We start from the raw sequence: 15,532 nt of genomic DNA on the forward strand, positions 1-15,532 counted from the left end.
TCAGAAAGAGACGTTTTTATAAAAGGCTATTTTTTTCCTCTCTTTATACCCATAAAATGATACAATTCTGTAAGTATAGAAATGTGTAATAAATTATACGGACTGCTCCTCGGGCCCGGCCCAACGCCACCTTCCCCCCCCCCGAACAAACAGAAAGAACCAAAAATAGATACTCTAGCACACTAGCGCCCAGCCAGCTCTCAAACAGACAGTTCCTCTTTGGTATAAAAGTCAGACTCCAGGGGCTGTGCCCCTCCCCCAGCCAGGCTGCTTCAGCCCTCGCCCCTTCCCAGAAGGGCTTAACACAGCCACAGCAATGCCTGAGGTTACTTCGACCTTCCAGAGCCCAGTCCCCTCTGGGGACTCCAGCACAGAGGGGAGGGAAACTGAGGCACAGAACCCATCACAGAGCTGGGAATAGAACCCAGGACTCCTGCCACCCAGACCCCCCTCCCCCATTCTAAGCACGTGGGCAGAGCTCTGTGGTCACCCCAGGAGCTGTAACCCTTGGGGTGCAGTGACACCCCCCCACCCGAACCTGTCCCTGGCTTGCAAGGCCCCTCACCTTCAAAGGCAGAATGAGATGGGGGGGTGAACACTGGGTCTCCCCCCACATCGTATTTGGCACCCAGCACAGACAGAGATCAAGGGGAGGGAAGAGGGTGGATCAGGAGGCATCCCCTGCACAAGACTGGCCTGGGCCCATTGTGCCCCCTCCCCAGGGGGCTTTTTCATCCCTCTGCCTCCAGCTGGATCCCACCTCACTGGGGCTGGCCCCTTAGCTGATCCCCACCCTAGAGCCCCCGGGATCTTTCCCAGCCTGGCCACAGCCCAGGGTCTCCGATATCCTGCAACCTCAAGCAACTTAACCTCCGAGGGCCCCCAAGCTATCGGGATCGGCAGCAGCTGGGGCACTACAGCAGTGAGCCGTGCGTGGGCAGCATGCGTGCCAGAGGGTGGTACCGGGGGGAGGGGCTGTGCAAAGGACACAAGGAATGCATCACAAGAAGCGTGTGGAGGTGAGCTACAAATACGTGTGCAAGAGAAGGGCCATGCACCTGCCAGTGCTGCATGAGGGGGCGGCCAGCAGGCTGGACGCTTCCCCAGGGAAGCGTGGACGGGAGATGGATGGCTGGGGCGCCCCAAGGAAGGTGGCTCAGGACACACACATACACACACCCACCCCCTATTCCCAGCACAGAGGGGAAGGGAAACAGGGCCCATAACACCCAGATGATTGTGAAAGGCTCCCTGGTGCAGGGAATGAATCACAATCAGCCCGTCAACATGTTGACCCCAGGACCTGGCCCCTTGCCTAAGCCTCTGGCACGCAGCAAAGAAAAGAGTTGGGGGGGGGTTCCCTTTCGAATCCATCGGCTGGGCTGGTCCCAGGACCTGGGCGGAGGTCACACAAGGCCAGAGCCAAGCTCCACCAGCTGGAGGGTGGGTGGGGGGGGGAGAAGTACCAGCCAAGAGCCTGGTGGCTGCGCCCTCCCTCCCCCAAGCTGGGAGAACCTCAGGGCTGCCCCTGCAGCCAGGACCACAAGGAGCCCCGCTCAGGTGACCTCTGCACCACAACTTTGCTCTGGTCTGTAACAGCTCCCAAGGGCCCCATTTGCTCCCCAGCTCTGGCCCTGGCTCCAGGGGCCACAGCCTCCAGCCCAGGGCAGGCACTGACTGGACGCACACCCGCGGCTCGGGTCTCTGCCCGGCCACATACGGTTTCACCATGTGTAGAAACCAGCCGCGGCAGAGGAGAGGGCAGGGCCAGTAACTCCTCCGTGCCAGGGCATCCCTCTCCCAGCCCAGGCTCCCGCCACCCCACCCCTGCCCTGCTGCAGGAGGCCAAGCCCATGCTGGGGCGCCCACGCAGCCCTGGGACTGACGCTGCCTGCGTGGGGAGAGCATCTGTGCCCCTCTCTGCTCAGCCGGCTCCTCTCCAGGAGCAGCCAGTGCCAGCGGGGACAGAGAAGAGTCACTTTGTAAACGTGGGGGCTCTGTTTGCTGCTGCTTTTCTCATTTTATAGATATAAAAAGGACACGTGGCGGCGGGGGTGGGGTGGACGCGCTGCCAAGCCCAGCACCCCCTGCCAGGCCCTCCCCGTGTCTCCAGCATGTTACGTTCGCGCGTGACTCAGGCTCGCTGTACACTCCGGGCAGGTGGATGTCCCGATATACGATGCTGCCGGCGCTCTCTGTGCCCGGGCTCCGGACGGGGGTGCCGTGCCGGGCCGCTGGGCCGTCTGGATGGGGGTTTTTTGGTTACACGGTTGGCTGTGGTCCAGACTCCGCCTCCAAACCTCAGCACCTAGGGAGCCTCCCGGGCGCCCCATCCCCTTGCCACAGCAGCACCTGCAGCAGCCAGCAGGGCCCGCGTGGGAACAGCCGGGGCGCTGCCGGGCAGTCCAGCCCCTGGCGGCAGTGAGAATCGGAGCCCCCCAGCCTCACACCTTGAGCGGCTTGTCGGCCCCCCCGCTGGGGCTGCTGGCGGTGCTGTCTCCACCCTTCTTCTTGCGCAGGGTCTCGATCCAGCTGGAGCTGGAGCGGGCGGCGAAGCTGGAGAGCGCCAGGGAGCTGAGCTGCATGTTCTTGCCCGACATGATGAGCTCGCCGAAGCCCTCCTGGTGGGAGAAGGCGTAGCCGGAGCGCCGCGAGCCGGCACGCCCCACCCGTCGCATGCAGCGGTGCTGTGCTCGCTGCTTCTTCCGCACCAGCTGGGTGTAGCGCACCTGGGAGGGGGCCACAGTGAGAAGCCCGGCCGAAGACCCCACAACCCGCCCTCCATGAAACTGCAGAGGAAAGGCCCAGCCAGGGTGAACGGGGGCCGGGAAGAGACGTGGTAGCCTGCCCAAGACACCCCCCAGTCCTCCCTTCCCCGGGCGGCTCCTGCAGAGACGGGGGCAGGGGCCAAAGCCATGGAGACGTTCCAGTGAGGGGGCAGTAGCCTGGGGGGAGGTGGAGCCGGCTCCTGCCCCACCATTGGATCACTCGGGACAGACAACTCCCCCCCACAGCCCTGGCCGAGTGGAGATGGATCCAGCCCCCATGGTCCACAGCAAGGCCTTTCCTGGCTCTGGTCAGAGGGGGCACTGCGGGGCAGCCCACTTGCCCTCAGCCAAGCATGGGGCGCTGGGAGTGAGGGACGTCTGAAGGCCGAGAAGGGGGCCCGCTCCGCACTGGGGGACGCGCGAGGGCCCCAGCTCGGCTGCATGTGCTCACCGTGTCCGATAGCTCGGGCTTCAGGTCCAGCTTGAGGAATCGGAAGGCCACGACTGGCATGATGCAGACCACGGTGGTAAGGATGATGGTGAGCCAGACTGTGGGCTGGGCCAGCGTGTTCTGGGCATTACCTGGGCAGCAGGAGGGGGAGAGACCTGAGAGCCAGGCAGGCGGGAGCGACCTGCCCCACTCCCCCTCCTCCCACGGCAGGAGTCAGAAGAGAAATGAAGCTGTCACTGGGGTCTCCCCCGGCCCCGGGAATCAGGCGTGGTGCTGGGGGAGCAGCAGAGTTCAGAGGGCGTCAATCGGGATGGGGAAGGGGCACCTCACTAACCCACTAGAAACCTGCCCTCGTCTGCCTTGGGGACCCCCCTGGTGGGGTCAGGAGTGAATCCCTCCCCAGGTCAGACTGGCAGGCACCTTGAGGCGGGGTTCCCCTTCCTTTGCCGTGTAGCGCGTGGTCACCGGGGCACGTCTCAAGCAGTCAGCCCCTGGCATTGTGGGGACCTCAGGGACACCTCGGTCTCGCCTACTCTCTGCCTGCGGCACCAGCCCCTCAGGTGAATGCAGCTGCTTGGACTCACCCACAAAGCGGAACTGGTTGGGGAACATCTGGAAGAGGCCATCGCTGTGCATGGCAAAGAGGATGGCGAAGTACACAGCCAGGCTGCCCCAGATGAAGAAGTGGTTGATGGCCGTCCAGAAACCTGTGTCCAGCCCAATCTGGGGGAAGAGGAGAGAGCTCAGGAGGCAGAGCAGACAGGATGCCGAGCCAGGCAGGGAGAGCCGATGGGCAGCCCGGGAGCAGTGCCCTTGGTCCCCAGCATCACATAGGCCCACCGCCCTTCACCACACACTCCGCCCAGCACCGAGATGCAGCCACCTCTGGGGGGGTGGGGAGGGCACAGCAGCCGTTCAACAGCTTAGATCCAGGCTCCTCTGCTTCCTGGCCTAACTGACCCCGTACGGGGTGCGAGAGAAACGTCAGGCTGGAGGGGACCCGAAAGGCCACGGAGGCAGAGCCAAATGGGGGCAGCCCACCTGCACGCTGACCACGATCACCAGGGAGGTTGCCACGGTGACAGCAAAGGACTGGTAGTCGGCCAGCTGGGCGCCATCGTCGCGGGTGGCGTCGGCGAAGACGCCGTAGGGGATGAAGAACATGAGGACGGAGGTGTAGATGCCCTGGGCGATGCAGATGAAGAACTCCCGCTTGTTGAAGAGCAGGTTGAGCTGGCCCGGCTCGTAGAGCTTGGGGTACTCCATGCTGCGCTGCTCCGTCACGTCCTGGGGGGCGGGGGCATGGCAGGGGTGAGCCTGGGCCCCCCCCAAGAGCCGCCCCTGCGGGGAAGCTGAGGGCTGGACAGGCCATGGACCAAGCCCACCTCTTGCCCCTGAGGAGAGGGCCCTGACCCCGTGGGGGGAGGGAAACTCGTCCTGACCCCACCCAGCTGGGTTAGGGCCTGCAGTGCCCAGGGACCCAGAGATGGGGGAGCTTTGAGCCCGCCTCAGCTGCTGCGGCCCTTCCAAGCGGCACCCCCCAAATTCCCTGTCTCCCCACCTGCAGGACGGGGGCTCCCTGCCGCGATCGCAGGCCATGAGGCTCCATGAGCACAGGAGACAGGCTGGGCCCCCCCGCCTCAGCCCAGCAGGAGCAGATCTTCACCCTGCCCCTCGGATCGGGGGAGACGTACCTGGTCGAACACCCCCATGGCGAGCACGGGCAGCGAGGTGTAGACGATGTTGTACAGGGTGATGAAGTACTGGTCATAGACCGTCTGTCGAGAGACGGGGGGGGGGTTAGGGCAAGGCAAAACTCCTGCTCCCCTGCACACGGGAACAGACGAGCAACTTGCTTTCCTGCCTCAGAGACACAAGCGCTCCCCCATCGACTCGCTCCCCCAGCTCTGTGCTCCCCTCCGGCCATCCCCAAGTGCTGAAGGATCCAATGACCAGCCTGGTTCTCTCTACCCCCCATGATGAACCATCAGGGTGGCCAGAAGGGAGCTCACCTGCGGCCTCCCAGTCCAAAAGCACCAGCCTGCCCTGCCTGGGCATCCTCCAACCTCTTCCAGCAAGGCAGGGAGGATGCAGCCATTGCAGCCTGGTGCTGGGCTGCGCCTGGACGCCAGCTCTACACTCTGAGCCCCCGTCACGCTGCAGCAGCTGGAGCTTTCGCCCAAGTTCAGCGCCAGCTACTGCCCCACAACAGGCTGGGCGCTCGAGGCCCCAGCACAGCCCTCCCCCATCATCACCCTGCAGGGCAGGGCCCGTCCCTCCCCGTGTCCATGCAGCACCCGGCACAGCAGGGCCCTGATCCTGGCTGGGTCCAAATCCAGCAGGCATAGTCCAAAGGGAAGCCTCACGGCCTCGGGGAACCCTGTCCAGGGCCCAGCAGCCGGGCACCGCACCTGGGCCGAGAAGCCGCAGAAGAACCCGAACCAGAAATGGACCATGGTGAAGGCAAAGTTCTTGTAGAAGAAGTAGCAGAGGAATTTGCACATGCGCAGGTAGGACCAGCGGCCGTGCACCAGCAGGAGGCGCTGCAGGAACTTGAACTGGGAGAAGGAATAGTCGGAGGCCAGCACGGCCTGGATGCCCTCCTGCCCGCTGATGCCCACGCCGATGTGGGCAGCTGTGGGGGGAAGAGACGTGTGGGTCAGCAGGGAACTCAGAGCAGCCCCGCATAACGCCCTGCAGTGGGAGAATGGTGCTGCCCTCCCCGCCGGGGCCTGGACCTGTGCCACAGGCGGAGACTCTCCCCTCCCGCCTGGCCCTGACCCTGACCCCACAGGCAGAGACTCTCCCCTCCCGCCTGAGCCCACAGGCGGAGCCCCTCCCCTCCCCACACAGCCCCGACCCCTCCCCTCCCCTCCCCTAACCCTGATCCCGCCCCACAGGCAGAGCCCCTCCCCTTCCCTCCCCTCGCCCTGACCCCGCCCCACAGGCAGAGCCCCTCCTCACCCAGCCTGCAGAGCCCCTCCCCTTCCCTCCCCTAACCCTGACCCCACCCCACAGGCGGAGCCCCTCCCCTTCCCACCCCTCGCCCTGACCCCGCCCCGCAGGCAGAGCCCCTCCCCTGCTCACCCTGCAGGCAGAGCCCCTCCCCTCCTCTCCCCGCCCTGACCCCTCCCCACAGGCAGAGCCCCTCCCCTCCCTGCCCTGACTCCGCCCTGCAGGCAGAGCCTCTCCCCTCCCCACCCTGCAGGCAGAGCTCCTCCCCTCCCCACCCTGACCCCGCCCTGCAGGCAGAGCCCCTCCCCTCCGCATCCAGCCCTGACCCCTCCCCACAGGCAGAGCCCCTCCCCTCCCTGCCCTGACCCCGCCCTGCAGGCAGAGCCTCTCCCCTCCCCACCCTGCAGGCAGAGCTCCTCCCCTCCCCACCCTGACCCCGCCCTGCAGGCAGAGCCCCTCCCCTCCGCATCCAGCCCTGACCAGCCCTGACCCCGCCCCACAGGCAGAGCTCCTCCCCTCCTCGCCCTGCAGGCAGACCCCTCCCCTCCTCTCCCCTCCCCGCCCTGACCCCACCCCACAGGCAGAGCCCCTCCCCTCCTCGCCCTGCAGGCAGAGCTCCTCCCCTCCCCACCCTGACCCCGCCCTGCAGGCAGAGCCCCTCCCCTCCGCATCCAGCCCTGACCAGCCCTGACCCTGCCCCACAGGCAGAGCCCTTCCCCTCCCCTCCCTGACCCCGCCCTGCAGGCAGAGCCCCTCCCCTCCCCACCCTGACCCCGCCCTGATGGCAGAGCCCCTCCCCTCCTCGCCCTGCAGGCAGAGCCCCTCCCCTCCTCTCTTCTCCCCTCCCCGCCCTGAAGGCAGAGCCCCTCCCCTCCGCATCCAGCCCTGACCCCGCCCCACAGGCAGAGCCCCTCCCCTCCTCACCCTGCAGGCAGAGCCCCTCCCCTCCGCATCCAGCCCTGACCAGCCCTGACCCTGCCCCACAGGCAGAGCCCTTCCCCTCCCCTCCCTGACCCCGCCCTGCAGGCAGAGCCCCTCCCCTCCCCACCCTGACCCCGCCCTGACGGCAGAGCCCCTCCCCTCCTCGCCCTGCAGGCAGAGCCCCTCCCCTCCTCTCTTCTCCCCTCCCCGCCCTGAAGGCAGAGCCCCTCCCCTCCGCATCCAGCCCTGACCCCGCCCCACAGGCAGAGCCCCTCCCCTCCTCGCCCTGACCCCGCCCTGCAGGCAGAGCCCCTCCCCTCTTCTCCCCTCCCCGCCCTGCAGGCAGAGCCCCTCCCCTCCCCTCCGCACCCAGCCCTGACCCCGGCTCCGGCCCCGCCGGCGGAGCCCCCCCCGTGCTCACTCTTGATCATGCTGACGTCGTTGGCACCGTCCCCGATGGCCAGCGTCACGGCCTTCTTGTACTTCTTCACCAGCTCCACCACCTGGGCCTTCTGCAGCGGGGTGACGCGGCAGCAGATCACGGCCTTGCAGGCGCAGGCCGTCTCCAGGAACTCCAGCTCCATGTCGGCCTCCAGCGCGTGGGCCTGTGGGGAGGGGCACGGACGGGTGAGCGGCAGAGAAGTGCCCTGGAGACCTGTGCACCTGAGCCCAGCAGGGACACCCGGAGTTGGGAGCAATCAGGGACAGCAAGGGAGCGCCGAGGGAGGGAATGGCAGGGGGTTACTGGTCGGGACAGGGAGCACTGGCAGAGTTGGGGGTAGGGTAGGGGGGAGCCGCAGCTGCGAGTCAGGACTGAGGGGCCCCGGAGGGGGAGAGGGGAGTTTGCCCTTAGTAACACTGCTCCCCTCCCCGCCGCACCCCTTACCAGGCTGTGCCCGTTGATGACCAGGGCATACTCGCCCGCAATGGCCTCCAGCACCGAGGTGAGCCGGGACGCCGACATGGAAGAGGCGAGTTTCTCCTGGCAGGAGAAGCCGTTGCCCATGGAACGCGACGAGTCCATCATCTTCTCCCGGGCTTTCCTGGGGGAGAGGAGAAGGCTCAGCCGGGCTCCCGTCAGCAGCACAGGGACCGGGATGGGGCATCCTCCCTACTCCCCCCAGCACCCCTGCCCAGGCCCCCCCAAGCCCCCGCCCAGCCCTCACCTGAGCTCCTCCCGCACCTCCAGCACAGTGTGGCCTGTCACGATGAACACCTCCGTCATGTCGTCCGTCAGCATCTTGCAGGAGTAGCCGATGTTCACAGCCGTCTCTGGGGAGGGGAGATGCGGGCTGAGCTTGGGAGCTTGTGCCCAAGCGCTGCTCCTCGAGCCCCTTGGGGAGCCCCCTACAAACCAGAGGGGATCAACTCCCCCAGCCCACTCCCCCCAGCCTCACCCCAGATTTGATCACCTCTCCCCCCGTGACCCTGGGGGCACCCGGGCTTTGATCCTCATGGTGCCTTGCAGGAGGATTCCTGGCACCGCTGGCCATCAGATATCGATGGGGGGTCCTGCCCCCCAGCCCAGAGGGGCTGGGTTCTCTGCCTGAGCCTGGCGAGCAGCAACACCAGCTGTGCCAGCCCAGAGCAGCTCCTCTCCACCCAGCTCCCCACGCAGGGCCAGCCTCACCTTGCTTGTCCCCAGTCAGCACCCAGATCTTGATGTTGGCCAGCGTCAGGATGGCGATGGTTTCGGGGACCCCCTGCTGCAGTTTGTCCTCAATGGCGGTGGCCCCCAGCAGCTGGGCAGAGGAAGCAGACACAGCAGTGATTCTGGGGCACCACCTCGCGCCATGGCCCCGACCTGCCCCTCGGGCGGCGCTCTGAGCCCACCTACCGTCATGTCCCGCTCCACCTCCTCGTACAGCCGGGCCAGGCGGTCCTCGCGGCCCTCGGAGGCTGTGCTGGCTCGCAGCAGCTGATCGGCCCACTCCTCGTAGTACCCGTCCTCCAGGTCCTTGTAGGCCAGCACCAGTGTCCGCAGCCCCTCGCCGGCGTACTCCTGCAGGGCAGCGGGCGCGTCAGCTCCCCAGCCAGCCCTCCGGGGCCCAGGCCAATCCCTGGGGGCCCCCCAGCCAGCGGGCACGTCAGCTCCCTAGCCAGCCCTGAGGGGGGCAGAGTCTGGCAGTGGAGTTCCAGGGCAATGCCCCACAGCAGCACCCAGGACCCTGGTTCGATTGGCAGCTGCCCTGTGATCCACCCAGCCCCCAAGGGATCAGGGCCCCCAGAGGGCCAGCTGCAGCCAGCGCCCGGGACCCCCACTCACATTCAGATGGTCGGTGGTTACATTCAGCAGCTCGTGGTGGGCCGGGTGCAGCCGCTCCAGGAGGATGGTGTCGGCCCCTTTGCAGTACAGACGGATCCGGCCCTCGGGGCTGCGCACTGGCGGGAAGGAAGGAACTGCTGGGACATGCAGGACCAGAGCGGCCAGAGACCCCGGTGCCCCAAGGGGAACGACCCCCAAGCCCAGCACTGGCTGGGCCCAGCCGGGTCAACGTGCCCTCCCTCCGTGGGCAGATTGCCAAGGTCAGGCCCCCAGAGCTGAGCGGGTGAGAGGGGGACGTCTCTGCGGGGGGCAGAGGTTGGTGATCCTGCACTGCCCCAAGGCCCCCGTGTTCTCCAGCCCCACCCCGCTCACTGCATGGGGCCCACCACACTCAGAGGCTGGACCCCCAACCCACGGTGCAGCAGGAGCCTGAGGGCCAGCAGCCTCAGTCTGGCAAATCCTGGGGAGCTGAAGGTCCCCTCCACAACCCCTGGCTCCCAGTCCCTGCGGCCGAGCCCCCTGCGCCCCCCAGGCACAGACACTGCCGGCCCCCACAGGCCCCTGCCGCCCTCCACCCCACTGTTCACAGGATCCCCCCGGCCCAGCTCACCGATGACCGACATGCGCTTGCGGACGTTGTTGAAGTCCAGGATGGCCAGCAGCTGGTAGGTGACGGCCCGGCCCAGCTCCTGCACCGTGATGGTCTTGGGCGTGCGTGAGCGGAAGACGAAGCTGAAGTTCCTGGCGGCCGTGACCAGCGCCCCCTCGTCCGGGGACTGCGCCTTGTAGTACAGCTCCCCTGAGGGGGCACAGCGGGGGGGGGGTCAGCACTGAGCCTCCACCACCAACACCCCCCATGGGAGACGGGCCGAGCTCCCCTGCACCCCCAGGGGACAGCCCAAGCCCCCCGAGAGGCCACCCACCTTCGTTCCTCTCCTCGGACATGACGGTGTGGCAGAGCGAGAGCAGGCGGAAGAACTCATGCACATGGGGGTTGCCCAGCTGCACGGCCTGCAGCAGGCTGGCGTCCCAGAACCGGAACCGCGGGTCGGCCAGAGAGTTGAAGGAAAAGTCGACCGGCTCCGTCCTCTAGGGATGGGAAGAGAGTTACACCCCTGTCTAACCCCAGCCATGGCCAAGGGCACCCCAAAGCCTGTCCCCTGCCCAACACGGAGAGGCTTGGAGGGCAGGGCCCCCCCTTGAAATGCACAGACCACCCCCTGCGCCCCACCCCCCAACAGAGCCCATCTCCCTGGGACTCCCCACTCCATCTCAGTCACCTCCCACCCCGGGATGGGGCAGCTCATACCTCCCCCAGCTCCGCCTTGTGCCCGAGCAAGTCCAGCACGTCACCTGCAAACGCAGAGGGCAAAGGGTTAACGTGGGGACACCTGCCAGCACAGCACCGCGGGATGGGCATGCTGGGAACCCCACCTCACAGGAGCCGCGCTCTCCCCAGGACAGAGCCACCCAGTGGAATGAGCAGCTGCCCCTGTCCCACCCAGCTCCACCTGCTCACCCCCCAGCGGCCACAGACCGAGAACGGATGGACATGGGTGGGGGGTAGCTCCTTTGGCAGCAGCCCCCCGGGGTGCAGCAGTCAGAGTGGCTGGTCCCCCGCGGAGCTGCTGCCTGGCATCCGCACATCGAGGCTAGGTCGGCCCTGGCAGGAGGGGTGTCCCAGCGCCCAGGGAGCTGGGGTGCACCCACAGTAAGTGCCCCAGGGAGCAGATGATGGGGAGGGCCCCCATCAGGGCCGGGGGAAGACATCCTCTCCCTCTCGCCAGGCCCCCGGCCCGGCTCACCATAGCTGCGCCCGTTGATGGAGCACTTGCTGAAGATCATGATGTTCTGGGTGAGGGTGCCGGTCTTGTCGGAGAAGATGTACTCGACCTGGCCCAGCTCTTCGTTAAGCGTGGTGGTGCGGGCCTCGGCCGGCGTCTGCCGCTGCGCGCAGTACATCTTCTTGTCCCAGTTGATGAAGTAGCTGTGGCCGAGGCGGATCACTTCCACGCTGCACACGGGGAGGGAGGGGACACAGGGCTCAGCACGGCTGGGCGGGGAGCACCCCCGAGGGGAGCAACTCGCTGCTGCCAGCCATGAACCCCACAGCACCCCCGGCACTTCCATCACAGCGTCAGCACTTACCCTGGAGCGGAGCTGGAGCAGAGCCGGGGAGAGAACCCAGGAGTCCTGGCTCCCAGCCCCCTGCACTCACCACTGCAATCCCCTCCCCTCCCCGAGCCAGGGAGAGAACCCAGGAGTCCTGGCTCCCAGCCCCGCTCTAACCACTGCAATCCCCTCCCCTCCCCGAGCCAGGGAGAGAACCCAGGAGTCCTGGCTCCCAGCCCCGCTCTAACCACTAGGCCCCACACCCCTCCCAGAGCCAGGGAGAGAACCCAGGAGTCCTGGCTCCCAGCCCCGCTCTAACCACTGCAATCCCCTCTCCTCCCCGAGCCAGGGAGAGAACCCAGGAGTCCTGGCTCCCAGCCCCGCTCTAACCACTAGGCCCCACACCCCTCCCCGAGCCAGGGAGAGAACCCAGGAGTCCTGGCTCCCAGCCCCGCTCTAACCACTAGGCCCCACACCCCTCCCAGAGCCAGGGAGAGAACCCAGGAGTCCTGCTCCCCGGCCCAGTGCCCACTTTTTCGACCGCGCTACCGCCTCCTAAATTGGTTGCCAGGGCCCCACCGCTCATACTGACCAACACAGGCGAGTGCTAGCCGGCAGGAGAAGCACTGCAGCCGAGGGCTCAGATGAAGGGGGAGTTCGAGTGGGAGTGAGGGGCTCTTCAGCTGACCCCCCAGGAATCCTGCACAAGGCCTGGCGCTAGAGCCATGGACTAGAGGTGCCCCCATCCCCCTGGCAAGTCCCCCTGACCGCCCCCCAGCAGGAAATGGAGGAGCTAGGCTCAGGGGCGGGGCGGGCGTGACCAGTTCTTACCTCGGGGCTAAGGGGACAGAACCATGCTGGGGAACGAAAAGAGAGAGAAATTAAAAGAGAGAGAGAAGGGGTGATGGGGCAGGGTGAGATGGGCACCGGCAGCTGGGTCAGACAGAGCCGCGCGGCAGCCAGGCCTGGAGGCAGGATGGCACGGGCGGCTCTGTGCCTCGGAGACGCCGACTTGGTCCTCCACCAGAGAGCAGCAGCACCATCATTTCCTGGCACCCCCCACAAAGCCTGGTACCCCCTCCCCGGCACCCCCCCACACACACAGTCCAGCACCGCCCTTCCCTGGCACCCCCCACAAAGCCTGGTATCCCCTCCCTGGGCACCCCCTCCCCGGTACCCGCCCCTCCCTCCCCCCCACAGCCCAGCACCGTCCTTCCCCGGCAACCCCACAAAGCCTGGTACCCCTTCCCTGGGCACCCCCTCCCCGGCACTCCCCACAAAGCCTGGTACCCCCTCCCCGGCACCCCCCCCACAGTCCAGCACCACCCTTCCCCGGCACCACCCACAAAGCCTGGTACCCCCTCCCTGGGCACCCCATCCCCGGCACCCCCCCACGCACACACATAGCCCAGCACCGTCCTTCCTTGGCAACCCCACAAAGCCTGGTACCCCTTCCCTGGGCACCCCCTCCCCGGCACCCCACACACACACACAGCCCAGCACCACCCTTCCCCAGCACCCCCCACAAAGCCTGGCACCCTCTCCCCAGGCACCCCCTCCCCGGCACCCCCACACAGCCGGACACCCTGTCCCGGGACCCCCCCCCCACAGCCTGGTACCAACTCCCCGGGCACCCCCTCCCTGGCACCCCCACACAGCCAGACACCCCACACACAGCCTGGAACCCGCTCCCCAGCACCCCCTCACACACACACACACACAGAGCCCAGCACCGTCCTTCCCCAGCACCTCCACATACATCCTGGAATCCCCCTCCCCAGCATACCCCCCTCACACACACACAGCCAGCCCAGCACCCCCTCCCCGGCACCCCCCACAAAGCCTGGTACCCCCTCCCCGGGCATCCCATCCCCGACACCCCCCCCCACACACACAGCCCAGCACCGTCCTTCTCCGGCACCCCTCACAAATCCTGGTACCCCCTCCCTGGGCACCCCCGTACACGCAGCCCAGCACTGCCCTTCCTCAGCACCCCCCACAAAGCCTGTTACCCTCTCTCCGGGCACCCCCTCCCTGGCACCCCCACACAGCCGGACACCCTGTCCCAGACACCCCACACACAGCCTGGAACCCCCTCCCCGGCACGCCCTCACACACACACAGCCCACCACTGCCCTTCCCCAGCACCTCCACATACAGCCCGGGATCCCCTTCCCCAAGCACACCCTCCCCAGCACACCCCCCTCACACACACACAGGCCAGCACCCCCTCCCCGGCACCCCCCCTCACACACACACAGCCCAGCACCCCCTCCCCGGCACCCCCCCTCACACACACACACGCACAGCCCAGCACCGCCCTTCCCCAGCACCCCCACACAGCCAGACACCCTGTCCCAGGCACCCCTCACACAGCCCGGCACCCCCTCCCCGGGCATCCTCCCCCATACACACACAGCCCAGCACCCCCCTTCCCCAGCACCCCCCACAAAGCCTGGTACTTCCTCCCCGGGCACCCCCCCCACAGTCAGACACCCTGTCCCAGGCACCCCCCTCCACACACAGCCCAGCACCACCCTTCCCCAGCACCTCCACATACATCCCAGAACCCCCTCCCCAGCACCGCCCCCACACACACAGCCCAGCACACCGCCGGCACCCCCACACACACACACAGCCCGGCACTGCCCTTCCCCAGCACCACCCACAGCCAGACACCCTGTCCCTGGCACCCCCCTGACACAGCCCAGCACCACCCTTCCTGGCATCTCCACATACAGCCCGGTTCCCCCGCCCCAACACCCCCTCCCACATATACACAGCCAGGTACTCCCTCCCTAACACCCTCCCCCACAAACACAGCCCAGCACCTGCCCCCCAACACAGACAGGTACCCCCTCCCCGAGTGCTCTCACACACACACACAGAGCCCAGTACCCCCTCCCCAACACCACCACACACATAGCCAGGTACCCCGTCCCCAGGCATCTCCCTCAAACAGAGCCTGGTACCCCCTCCCCACACCTCCCCCCCACAGCCTGGTACCCACTCCCTGGGCACCCCTTTCAAACACAGCCAGGGCCCCCCTCTCCACTGGACTCTTGTCCCTCCCCCCATCTCCACCACCCCACACTCCCTGGATTCCCCTCCATGCACCCTCCTTCCCTGAGACCCCCAATCACAGGCCCTTTTCCTTGGGCTTCTACCCGTATCTCCCATGCGCCCACCTTCCCGACCTACCCATGCTGCCCCACCGGGCCTGGGCTTCTGCCCCCCAAGTGACTGTGTCCCCTGCCCCAGGGAAGCGCCACGCAGGAGCCTGGCAGCAGCCCCCAGCCCCGGGCCCCAGGCGCTGCCTACCTGACGTAGAGCGAAATGGGCACCACAGTGTTGAGGATGATGATGTAGGACCAGAAGGAGAGGAAGCCGGAGAAGAAGGCACTGTCCACCGCTGTGTCCCAGGGCAGATAGATCTGGAAGCAGGCTCCCACCTCGTGCTCCCAGATGGCATTGCCGATGGCCAGGATTACTCCCATGCACACCAGGAACCCGAAGATCTGCCAGAGGGAGGGCAGGGGTCAGAGTACATAGCGAGACTGGCACTGCTCCCCCGTCCCAATCGGGGCTGGCCACACCCCCAGGGGCTGAAGCCACGTCCCCCAGCCCGGGATCGGGGCCGACCGCACCCCCGGGGGCTGAGGCCACGTCCCCCAGCCCGGGATTGGGGCCGACCGCACCCCCGGGGGCTGAGGCCATGTCCCCCAGCCCGGGATTGGGGCCGGCCGCACCCCCGGGGGCTGAGGCCACGTCCCCTAGCCCGGGATCGGGGCCGGCCGCACCCCCAGGGGCTGAGGCCTCTGCGGTTCTTTATTCCATCCCAGGTTTAAAAGCCTCCAGGAACATCATGTCCTGGCACCTCGGCACCACTAGAGGGCAGCCCCTGCCCTCTGCACCCAGAGGGGAGGGATGGGAGGGCAGGTGGCGGGGTATGGGGGGGCTGTGCATGGTGGTGCGGGGGGGGAGGCTCCGGCTGCCACACGCTGGAGCCGAGACGGGCGCTGCTGCTCCACGGTAACGGAACCAGTACACGGCAGATCC

General features: G+C 67.0%; 1 protein-coding gene across 4 annotated transcripts in view; it reads right to left on the reverse strand.

Annotated features, from left to right (window-relative positions):
- ATP8B2 (ATPase phospholipid transporting 8B2) overlaps nt 1-15,532 on the reverse strand; it is a 33,184-nt gene continuing 17,652 nt past the window's right edge. For 3 of the 4 annotated variants that reach the window (XM_030541794.1, XM_030541791.1, XM_030541792.1), the window contains exons 12-28: nt 14,795-14,991; nt 11,167-11,375; nt 10,671-10,714; nt 10,285-10,450; nt 9,972-10,160; nt 9,362-9,477; nt 8,933-9,097; nt 8,726-8,837; nt 8,262-8,367; nt 7,982-8,138; nt 7,517-7,700; nt 5,631-5,854; nt 4,914-4,997; nt 4,261-4,506; nt 3,804-3,942; nt 3,220-3,350; nt 1-2,729 (exon numbers count right to left, since the gene is read on the reverse strand). In XM_030541794.1, the coding sequence (XP_030397654.1) occupies nt 2,445-2,729; nt 3,220-3,350; nt 3,804-3,942; nt 4,261-4,506; nt 4,914-4,997; nt 5,631-5,854; nt 7,517-7,700; nt 7,982-8,138; nt 8,262-8,367; nt 8,726-8,837; nt 8,933-9,097; nt 9,362-9,477; nt 9,972-10,160; nt 10,285-10,450; nt 10,671-10,714; nt 11,167-11,375; nt 14,795-14,991 (2,754 nt within the window). In that variant the 3' untranslated portion in view covers nt 1-2,444. Of the gene's footprint in view, nt 2,730-3,219; nt 3,351-3,803; nt 3,943-4,260; nt 4,507-4,913; nt 4,998-5,630; nt 5,855-7,516; nt 7,701-7,981; nt 8,139-8,261; nt 8,368-8,725; nt 8,838-8,932; nt 9,098-9,361; nt 9,478-9,971; nt 10,161-10,284; nt 10,451-10,670; nt 10,715-11,166; nt 11,376-12,304; nt 12,331-14,794; nt 14,992-15,532 lie in introns of those variants that run through there. The other variant, XM_030541795.1, reaches the window with a different exon arrangement.

Source organism: Gopherus evgoodei, chromosome 24, assembly GCF_007399415.2.
Source record: "Gopherus evgoodei ecotype Sinaloan lineage chromosome 24, rGopEvg1_v1.p, whole genome shotgun sequence".
NCBI lineage: Eukaryota > Metazoa > Chordata > Testudines > Testudinidae > Gopherus > Gopherus evgoodei.